This window comes from Eurytemora carolleeae, unplaced genomic scaffold (genome assembly GCF_000591075.1).
Source record: "Eurytemora carolleeae unplaced genomic scaffold, Eaff_2.0 scaffold631, whole genome shotgun sequence".
NCBI classification, from domain to species: domain Eukaryota; kingdom Metazoa; phylum Arthropoda; class Copepoda; order Calanoida; family Temoridae; genus Eurytemora; species Eurytemora carolleeae.
The window spans coordinates 22,428-33,167 of record NW_019396541.1 but is presented as its reverse complement, the minus strand read 5'-3'; the positions used below and the strand labels follow the sequence as shown (position 1 = coordinate 33,167).

At 31.9% G+C, this 10,740-nt stretch overlaps 2 protein-coding genes and 1 long non-coding RNA gene across 7 annotated transcripts in view; 1 reads left to right on the top strand and 2 right to left on the bottom strand.

Annotated features, from left to right (window-relative positions):
* Positions 1–10,740, bottom strand: part of LOC111705148 (RNA cytidine acetyltransferase) — a 34,605-nt gene that overhangs the window by 8,250 nt on the left and 15,615 nt on the right. For all 3 annotated transcript variants that reach the window (XM_023477608.1, XM_023477610.1, XM_023477609.1), the window contains exons 10-14: positions 4,510–4,572; positions 3,270–3,498; positions 2,990–3,050; positions 2,073–2,326; positions 536–669 (exon numbers count right to left, since the gene is read on the bottom strand). In XM_023477608.1, coding sequence (XP_023333376.1) covers positions 536–669; positions 2,073–2,326; positions 2,990–3,050; positions 3,270–3,498; positions 4,510–4,572 — 741 coding nt within the window. The remainder of the gene's footprint in view (positions 1–535; positions 670–2,072; positions 2,327–2,989; positions 3,051–3,269; positions 3,499–4,509; positions 4,573–10,740) is intronic.
* On the bottom strand, positions 5,521–10,567 carry LOC111705149 (uncharacterized). 3 transcript variants are annotated; one of them, XM_023477611.1, is made up of 17 exons: positions 10,393–10,567; positions 9,676–9,739; positions 9,555–9,597; positions 9,310–9,324; positions 9,161–9,215; positions 8,786–8,966; positions 8,557–8,727; positions 7,898–7,979; positions 7,685–7,785; positions 7,361–7,625; positions 7,225–7,300; positions 6,952–7,128; positions 6,742–6,848; positions 6,587–6,676; positions 6,118–6,168; positions 5,839–6,013; positions 5,521–5,736 (listed from the first exon to the last, which is right to left on the bottom strand). In XM_023477611.1, exons 2-17 carry the CDS (start codon positions 9,731–9,733, stop codon positions 5,602–5,604), a joined length of 1,782 nt encoding a protein of 593 aa, XP_023333379.1. In that variant the 5' UTR covers positions 9,734–9,739; positions 10,393–10,567; the 3' UTR covers positions 5,521–5,601. The 3 variants fall into 3 exon arrangements, with proteins under 3 accessions (XP_023333379.1, XP_023333381.1, XP_023333380.1); XM_023477613.1 differs by having other exon boundaries at positions 5,839–6,007; XM_023477612.1 differs by lacking the exon at positions 10,393–10,567 and adding an exon at positions 10,287–10,386.
* Positions 7,882–8,221, top strand: LOC111705155 (uncharacterized). Its single transcript, XR_002765955.1, has 2 exons — positions 7,882–7,966; positions 8,100–8,221. It is a non-coding gene; the product is annotated as an uncharacterized LOC111705155 (long non-coding RNA).

Here is a 10,740-nt window from a genome sequence, read left to right as displayed (position 1 = left end):
AGGATACTGGGTACAGGATACTGGAACATCTTCTTGAATAAGCAATCAAATAAGTACTTATGGAACATATTCTCAAATAAACACTTCTTGGACATATCTCGAAAATTATGAATGAATTTTGATTGTCAATTGAAACATTAATCAATCTAATATTATTTAGAATGCAGAAAATAAGTTAAACTAACTTCATTTTGACGAGAATTTTTTTTTTATTTTCATGAAAAATTTGCTGAAATGAGCGAAAATTTAAAAAAACGGTGTATTTTCCAGGATAAAATCCGTACAATCCGTACAATTTGAAAACAAATCCGTACAATCCGTACAATCCGTACAATTTTAGGGTTAAAAAAAATCAATCCGTACATTTTGGCCACCCTGCATTTTTCATTTTTGAGAATGCGCTATTTTAAACAGAAATATCCGTAACATTGTCATCATAATTCAAACTTGAACACTGATCTCAGCCTAAACTAAACCTGAATAAACTTATCTTTGAACATTTTATATATAAAGAATAAATTATATTTGATTATCCCTGTTTATATAATATAGATTGCAGTCCTGTGGGAGGGGTGTTCCTCCCCCTAGGTTTAGAGAACTAGCATCCAGGCATAGAAGGGAGTTTAACCAGGTTTCACAGTGATCTCCGCTCCTGTACCTGATACTTTCCTAGAGTGTTAATTTATAATCTATATTTATATAAATTTATAAAGTAATGATCTATGTTTGTCTGTTTGTATGTGCAATCATAACTCAAGAACCCCTGGACCAATTTGCCTCAAATTTAAAAAAAAGAACTCGGTATAAACCACGTTGAGTGTGCACTGTGCATGGTTTGTAAATTCTAAGATGAGTGACTGTTAATCATTGGAAACTCATCAAACATTATTTAAACTCTTCTCTTAACAACATGTATATCTCCTTAGAACAAAGAAATTACAATTCGTCAAAAAGGATTTTCAAATAATAAACTGTATTTTTGACCCATAGTATGTATGGCATTTAGATTGAACACTAGACGTACTAATAGTGTATATTTTACGTCTTAACACTGTCCACAGAAACCCATTATTTCTTCGGTTACAGTGCAGAAGTCCTCAATTGGTAATCACCGCCATCCAAACGTGTTTTGCGCTATGCGCGCTCCTCAATTAGTAATCTACACCACCTCAATTGGTAATCAGACAAAAAAACGGGTAACATAAAATCGTTTATTTCTAAGAAATAAGACCATATTGATCTCTGTTCATGGCCCTATGGAGTACAATGTTCTTAAAGCTTTCAGTTTCGAAAATTTGCCACATGAAGCTCTAGAAATTAAATTACGTTTTTGAACCGTCCATTGCGCATGCGCGCTCCTCAATTAGCAATGAAGCGCTAGAAATAATTAGTGAACTTAATAATACTTAATTTTCACTAGTGGCCGCAATGAGACCGATTTTTCTAAATTTTTTGCTCATTCTATGCATGTTTAGATTTGTTTAGTTTAGTTTTGTTGTAGATGTTGAACTCGAGTAGGCGAATACAAAAATCTGAACACTGTAAAGGTTATTTGAGAATATCTTATAAATGGAGATAGATATTACTTTGGTCGGGTGAGGTAATTTTTAGTAAACAGGCATCACGACCTTTTAGTATCTTAATTCCAATCATGAAATGCAGTCATAAAATTCATATCGTACTTGTAGATTTATTTTCGAAACTGAGGAGCAATAAAGAAAGCTTTAACAATATTGTACACCATAGGGCCATTAACAGAGGTCGGTCAATATGGTCTTATTTCTAATAATCAAACAGTTTAATGTGAACTTTTTTATTTCTAATTACCAATTGAGGAGAGCACATGCCGCAAACACTTTTGGGTGGCGGTTATTACCAATTGAGGACTTCTGCACTCCCCCCCCCTGTCACAACGTAATGCAATTCACGGGAGTGCACACCGAAAGCTTAGTTAAGGGTGAGAAGTCGTTTATTAGGTTAAATTTTTGAATAAATACTAATATTAAAAGTAAATAGGTATTATAATTAGGTATTTATTAGTTTGAATGTCAGAAATGAATTTAGATCTTTACCTTCAGTTCACATTCGCCTAATGTTCTCCCAGCAGCTCCTCCCTCGTTAGCTGTGACAGCTATCCTGCTGCTTTGCTGCCGCAGCTGTTCGAGCAGCTTCAAGCTCAAACTGCGCCCTGTTCCTTCGTATCCGTTGATTGTAGACGCCATGAATACTAGGTATGGACCTAGAAGCTGTTTAACTAAAGGTAGAGGGATAGCGGCAGCCTCGTCGATAACTACCAGTTCAGCCTGACTTAACTTAGCGCTGTCTCCTACGTAACAAATACAATATTAGCTCACAGCTGGATGTTTGTGAAAACACCTGGTTTACCAGGTTAAATTCAGCGTCAAAAGTGAGCACAAGGTTGAATAATTCTCCCTTCAATCTGGAGATGAAGAGAGCAAACTAAGACATACAAAAAACTTTTTTTAAAGTTAAAGGCTGGACCCATTTGCTTTTAAAAACAGTTATGACGAGTATAAAATGGCAACTATGGAATCAGAATAATAAATGATGACTTGACCTCCTTGACCCGCCAATTCATTCTTGCATGATCCAGGACCTTGGCGGAGAAACTATCAATGTAACGTATCAACGCAATTTGTATGTTCGATATCTCTTTGACAAGCGCTACATAGATGACGGGCTTAAAAGGTCTTAATCTGACGACACGTTTCACCTCTAGGAATTCTAGACTAAGCAAATTCATGGTTCGGCCATACACTCGGCAAATATTCCCAATTTTGATGTAGGTTAGATCATAGATGAAAACTTGTAGGAGGACTAAAATATGTTTTTTTTTCAAATCTAAAATCAAAATCAAATCCGACTTTTAGGGACTTCTATAACCACCACTCCAATCCAGAAGTTATTTATAAAAGAGGGTAATTGATACATTTGTAACTAAGTAAAAATAACTGAATTGAACATTTACCTGGATGAATGTATTGAATGGTTTGTCTATGATCATGGAATATATTAACTCTCACAACAGCCTGAACAAAATATATTAAATAGATCATATGAAACACCGTAAAAAAAATATATTTTAAGGTAATTAAAGATTAATCCCCTTCCGTTAATTTACTCTTGCATCAACTTTATTAAAAATAATTTCTTTTTTGTTTAAATTTTCTTAAATTTAATGTGAGAAAAGGCTAGCTCGACATGTTTCTTAAAAAATTCTTTTATTAAAATTATTTAATTATTATGACCTTATTAAACTCTGGGTTAGTGCTTTGAACTAGTTCATAGTCGAGATGTTCCTCGTAGTTCAAGGCATCGAACCCCTTGAACACGAACTCGAACAAGGTGTGCAGGTTCTCGGGGCTCGGAGATGTAACGAAGATGTTCGAATATCCGAAACCGACCGCGGCAGCAATCGCGAGACCGAGCGCGGCAGACTTTCCTCGGCCACGTGCAGCAGTTAGGGATACAGTGCTCCTGGAAAATAAAAATTAAAAGATTTTAGGCATAATTATTCTCTTTTAAATCTTTTTACATTGTAAAATCGTATCGTTAATAAAAATTATAGCAAGCCCAAAATTTACAGAACTTTTTAAGATTAACAATATTTATCTTTTGTTTCGATTTTAAAAAGATTTCCTTGAAAGTAAGAATAGTACTATGGTCCCTTAAATGTCTTGTGTCGTTTCTGTTAAACAATCTTTCATAAATATTTAGTTTTTTCACTCTATTTCAATTACTAAATAATGTTCCAAGTTTTGTATTTCACCCTAGCTTGTATATTACAATTATTATCTATTAATATTATCATAAATACTGATGTAATTGTTTCTCAACTTAAAGGGACTGTAAGCGTACTTCCAACTACTGTGTACAGATGGCAATGCCCGATTTACAATAATACCATTTATGGCTTTGTTAATAACAAGAGTTTAAAATCCATGTATATAATTTTAAAAACAATTTTTTTTAATCGTTGTTTTTCTACAAAAGTGACACTGACTTGCACATTTCTACTACAGGAAAACTGGAGAAATAAACCGAATCATACACTTTTCTTGTCAAGCTAATAAACCACGTTATCTTCATTGATCAGATAAAAGTTTCAAGGATACCATTGTGAATGGGGCATATCTCTGTTCAAATGAATGGTCACTTGAAATAACGCGTGAAGCCCATCATTTACCAATAAAAGCATTCAGTTCAGTGCCCTTTAGTTAAAATTTTAACTTCGTTGCTCAGAAGCTCAACAAAAATTGGCTACATTATTTTAGGGAACCCATGGGTACCCGAGGGATAGGCTTAAACTTTAAAGCAATTTTTGAAATTCCCCTGGCAACGCCGAGCAATTGAGCAATGTAAGCTGAATTTTACATAAATACACTCGTGACCCCAATAACGTCCGAAGCTAAAACCTAAAAAGTCTGGAACATATCCTGAACGATGCCATAATTTTACCTAGTAACTTCGCGTAAATTTTAATTTTACCTGAGTGTTTTCTCGGAGATTGCCTCAACAAACTTCAGCAGAGATTTAGCTTGATCCAATGTCCTTAAATATCCAAGAAATAAGATATTATTAATTATATATCTTATTTCTCTTTCACTCATTTAAGTCCTTCATCATTGCCCTAATTAAAGCCTAATCTTAACCTTATTCTTTTCGAACTTATTCACTCATTTAAGCACTCGATTTTATCCTTGCATTATAATCTAACAGATCTTCTTTTAGATATGTTTACTTCATAACATTATTTTCAAGTCCGTATTTTTGTTTTCTTATTTTTTTTAAATATTTAGTTCTGTATAGTTTTTTCCCACGTTCCTTTTGTTTACATACTTTTTACATAAATTATGAGTCAATCTGCCAAATTTTTAATGAATATTTAATTTTTCTTTTTTCTTTACATTATACTATCGTATTCATTTTTGATGAAAATGCATTGCAAACCAATTTAGTTTCTTTTTTATTCGAATTTCACACAACAACTAAAACAGATTCAGGTTCAGATTCAGATTCTATAAATACTCACGGTTTAGAATGTAACGTCACATTTAATTTCACATTCAAATTTCTTTAGTTAATTACTAAACTACTGTGAACTTTGTGTGAAATATAGAAGATTTGTTCAAGGTCTTCTCTGCTTTATTTATATTATTATTATTATAAAGACACATAAATGAAGAGTCTTCAGAAGACACCCTTGTGTATAAATTCTTCAATTTTGCTTCTGAAAACTTCTGAACTAACAATAAAAAGTTTTGAATATACTTTAAGGTCTTAACTTATCAAGTTTCAATAATCCCTTCAGTTTAAAAGCTCTTTTGTTAAAATCTAGAAAATTAAAACCAAGAAGCAGGAAGAGTATTAAATAGTATAATATGTAGGATTTATAAAATTTTGTGAAAAATGATGAAAAAAATAGTTGTTTACAACTTTTATTTTTTCTAAATCATTTTTTGTAAAAAAAAATTTGGGGGCTGGGCTAGGAAATTATAGTTTAAAATTTATCATTTATTTTATTTTATTTGTTTATTAAGCATTTTAAAAGCACTAAACACAAAAAAGTTAGTTCTTTGTTCATCTTCCCGAAAGGTGACAGGATTGCAAAAACTTGACTAGTACTAGATAAATGATGACTGGTATTAGTTTGGTAGTAGAGGAACCAGAATCTGGACAGGATCCAAGTCTAGTACTGTTAAATCTATGTGAACCCTATATCAACAAATATATTTCATCATTACGTATCTGACGTTAAAAGAATTATAAAATTTCTATATTATTAACTTTTTTCAAGAATTGTAACTAAATATATCCCTGATGTCCAGGCTGTATAAGTTTAAGGCACTCTGTTTTGCCAACTGTCCAGCTGTAGGTAGAGTTTATATTAGTATAAACGAAACAAATTCTACGGTGGGAATTTGAGTTTCGTATCTCCGGCTTGGCAATAATATAACCGTAAGTTATGTTCTCTATCCTCCCTCTTCTGTTACTTAACCAAATAAATGTTTTCAATACCCATGATAAAAGAGGAAAAAAAATTTGAAAATCATAGCTTAACATGTATTTAATTTATATAAGCATTGAAATTAATTCCTAGAAGAATATCTGGAGTAATGAAGAGAAGGTCCAAAATTGCTTTCCAAACTATAAGTTTTTTCATAAAATCAAATAATATAAAAACTCAAAATGTTCAATTCTGCTTTAATTCCATTGAAACAATCAAAATTCAAGATAAAGTATTAATTTATATAGAAAAAGCCTAGTTTAGAAAAGTTAAAGTGGAGAGCTATGCTAGATAGATGAAAATGTCAAAGGATTGGCTCCATTTCCGATTAGTTTGATATCTTATTAAAAAAAACTTGTTATCATGAATGCTGGTCTTTTTATCTGACGTGGCCACTTTCATTATTTTTTTTTATAAAAGTAAAGAAGCATTCAAAGGCATATACAGGAGAAAAGTGCTATCGTGAAGCCGGAGCCCTCCCTCCCCTGGACATATTTAAGTTCTCCATTTACAACCCCAGTCCGTTTGTTGTGATCTTTAGTCATGAGAAAACTATTCCTTATTTCTTCCTTCCAAGACCCCAGACAAAAGTATGAAGAAGTATCTGGATCAGATGGACAGTCTCGATAGAACTCAATCTGCTCAATTCTTTCAAAAGAAAAAAACTTTAATTTGAGTTTCTGATGTGTAAACTTCATAAATTTAATTCACACCTGGGACATGAAAAGGCAACTCTAGTAAAACCAAACTGGTTGCAAGGCTGAGTATCCCCTGCCAAGAACAGTCCTGTCAAGTTGTGTTCTCCAAGTTTAGGACAAGGCTGAAAATGTTAATGATTACTTAAAATAGTAACAATATGTTGTGTAAAAAAACCCAAAAATCTATATTGTCAGCAACTCAATCAAATAATCATTTCATAATTCCTGAATCTGAATGCTTTCACGAATTAGAGTGACAAGTTTAGCAGTCTGAGGTTCATAACTTGGAATTCTGTTCTGATAAAAAGGAGATCTAATTGTGCTTGTTTCATGCAGAGAACTTCTGGGCTTAAAATTGGATGCTGCACATGCTGCCATTCTAACTAGAGTAGGAAGCCCTTCCTGTAACAAAGCCTGATAATAATTTTTTTTAAGGAAATATAACAAGATTGGAATTACATTTGAGGAATTTCAATATACTTTTTTATCATGTCTTTCCTCTAGCTGGACAATATTGTCTGTTTTTCTAGTAATTATCACACAGTTGTAAACACTTTCACAGTTCATCACAGATCTAAATAATACATTAATAAAACTGAAACCTAATTTATTTTTTTAGGTTAAATTTTAGTACCTAGTAATCAGCTTAACTGAGTTTTCCATTTGCAACATTGTTTGAACACAGCTAGTTCTAGAAACAAGATTCTCTTCTCTTGTTGTATAAGAATAATTGCTTTTCATCATCTCCTTGCCATCAGGAGAGAACACAAAAAGTGATTTATAATCAAAACTCAAAAATCTTGCACCAGATGAAAGCCAAGGCGGAAAGGTACAGTTGGAATTGAAGGAAACAGTTTTCATATTAAAGGCTACATATCCTGCAGTTGGAGATTGCAATCCTAAATAAAACAAACATATGGCTGTAGCAATCATTTGATAAGAAAGGTATCTAGCAGACCTGCATGACATGTTGCATCACTAGATTGAGAAATTATATGCCCTGATGTAGTATTTCTCATTAGAAAGCAGCGAACCCTTTCTTCTTCTGTTCTTCGATACCTTTTAAAATTTAATTAAATCTGTGTTTCACTACAACCACCATTAAATTGAGTATTAGATTGTTAATATGATCCTAATTTTAATATTTTTTATTCCAGATTTAACTGAGTTCCTGTAATCTAATGTGGCTAAAAGAAAAGTTTGGCCTACATCTCTATCATCAGTCCAAACAGCTTTACATGTAAGTATCTCTTCTGAACACCAATTAAAATTTTCAAAAAAAAGAAAGAAAAAAGTTACTGAAGTTTACTAAGGTAGTTAGATTGAAATTTACTTATTCTAAAGGAAAATAATATAGATTAATATTGTAATAGACAAGCTGGGACTGAGACGAGGATTTGTTGAGATTATTTCCTGGAAAATTTGCTGAATCAACATAGAGCACTAAAGATAACTTCATTGTAAAAAAAATGAAAATAAATTGTACAGCAAATGACAAATTGATGTCCAAATCAGACAAAGCCTTGATTGATATCCACAACTAAAACTGATGATTAGAAAGAATCAATTCTTTTAAGTTATGAACATTTCAAGTCCTGAATCTCATTTATATGCAAATTCTTTTTTGTTAGGGTCATTGAATCAGAACTTTGGGTCAGACCAGATAAGATGTTAGCACAATCCAGGGCTCTCTTTGGTTGAATCTTTTGATATAGACAAGACAAAAGCTTTCAAATCAGAAAATTCTTTTTATTAAGTTAAGAATTGTTATTTAATGTTCTAAACTTTGAAGGATTTTAAGAATAACATTTTTTTGAAAAATAGTAATTCCTTTGCTCTCTGTGTTTGCTAGATCAGGACAAGCTTGAAACCTTAAGAGCAGCTGAGTGTCCTTGATGCACTTGGTTATTGTAGACAACGGGCTCAGGCATTCTCGACCCTCACTTCGTTTGTAAGTGAAGGATAATGGGGCTTGAATAGGGCACGGGACATCACTTCCTTCTACCAAAAATTTAAAGTTGAAAAATACATCAACCGACTTAATAATTTTTTTTAAAACCTAATCTAGCAAGTGTGTGAAGAGGAAGGTCAGGTGAGATATCACAGATATTTTCTCTAGCAAGGATATTCACTCTGCAATCCCCAGCCTTAAACTCAAGCACATTTTCATGTCTTTCCCAAATAGCTAGGCATTGCAGACAGTTTTCTCTCTCATTTGCCAAGATGTACTTATTTTCTCCCTAATAGAAACAACCTCAAAACATCTAGAAGAAGTCATTTTTCCAACCTTTTAAAACCTTTAAAATGATAAATTTGATTAGTGTCTAAAAAACAATAACAAAAACCTCTTAAAACCACTTAATATATCATTAATGTGCCGAACTCTGATCCAATATAGTCCCAATAGGATTAAATATTGATTTGAGGGTATTTCCTTGTGCTGATGACAGGTTCCAATTGTTCCCAAATTTTCAAGAGTAATATGTAATCTTAATATAAAAAAATATATAGTTCTGAGCTAGATGAAACTCTTAAATTAACATCATTATTCTTTTTTTTCAAACCTTAGACTTCAAGCATTACCTTTCTCTGTGACCACTGTAAAAAATGTCAAATCTTTCAAAGAAGAAAAGGTTTTATTATCAAGATCCTCTTTCAAGTTTGAGTTGGTATTCTCTAGATTTTATTTTTCTCCATTTCATTTCCCTTGATTATTTTAAATAACTTGTATTTTTCTTTTAAAATTAAGAGAATGAGAGTAGGGTGCAATGCAATTTACATCAAAGATTTTGTACAAGATTTTTCATTGCAGAGAATTAGACATTTTCCTAAGAAACCAAGAGCCTGTCCAGTGCTCTGGAAAGTTGCAGCCTAACAATTTAAACATAAAATTAATCGGCCGACATAAAGTGTTGATTTTCTAAGTATGATAGAAGGAAATAAACTTGCCTGAACCATTGTGTAGTTGAAAGAGATAAAAAAGAAAAACTACTCCAATCTTGATCATCCCTCACTTTAAATCATAATTATAAAAACAAAATGTTTCGATACTTAAATTTAAATATCTAATCTGCTTAGTTTAAATAAGGTTGGTTTACTGGTTCAAACTGACAAGAAGAATATGTATGTATAAAACTAATTATAATTTGCATAGTTGCAAAATTTGTAATTTGTGGATTTCATTTCACTCAGTTTTTCAATATTAAGAATTATATATATCAAATAAGATATACAAGAACCCTTACAAGTTTTCATTTTATACTCAAAACTTTAAAAAAATCATTGAGAACTAACTTAAAAGCCTAGTGTAACCATGGTTTTAACAAATCTTAAGACTTGGAGAAAAGGAACTTGTTTAAATAGTCCGAGGGTTATACCACTCATGCTATGTTGGCCATAATAAATAAATGATTTACATAAAATAAATCTTTTTAAGTGTTTCCCACTTAACTTTTGTAATATTTTAAATAGGCTGCTTTTGAGATCCTTTTACCAAGAAGACAAGCTTAAGAATATGAAACTTTATAGAAAGAAAATTTTGTTTCTAAAAACACCCAAACCTTAGTTGCTAAATTTCCATATAGACAATTTTAAATACTAGCATTGCAACAACATTCTTTATTGTCTATTTGTTTCTTTAGAAAATATTCTATTCTGTATTATTTCCTTTCTGTACATCACATCTTTCAAAAGTTCCATTGCCCTATTTGTCCAATTTGTATTTCAATCTACAAAGGTAGTATCTGCAAAATATAAAAATGAAAATCAGATTCCAGAATTCTGAACATATCCGATAAATAAACATAACAGAAGTGTTTTCATGAATTATACTACTTGTTTAGAGGTGTATTCGTGTCTAATTTCTGAATAGTGAATATGTCCCTTGTTTTTCCTTGTGTACCCTTTCGATGGTAAATAAACAAAAACTTGTTTAATTTACTAATACATGTAAGGCAAGGTTAGGCAGAGTGGTCTAAACAGTTGTGACAATAAAAAGTATTTTAATGTGTCATA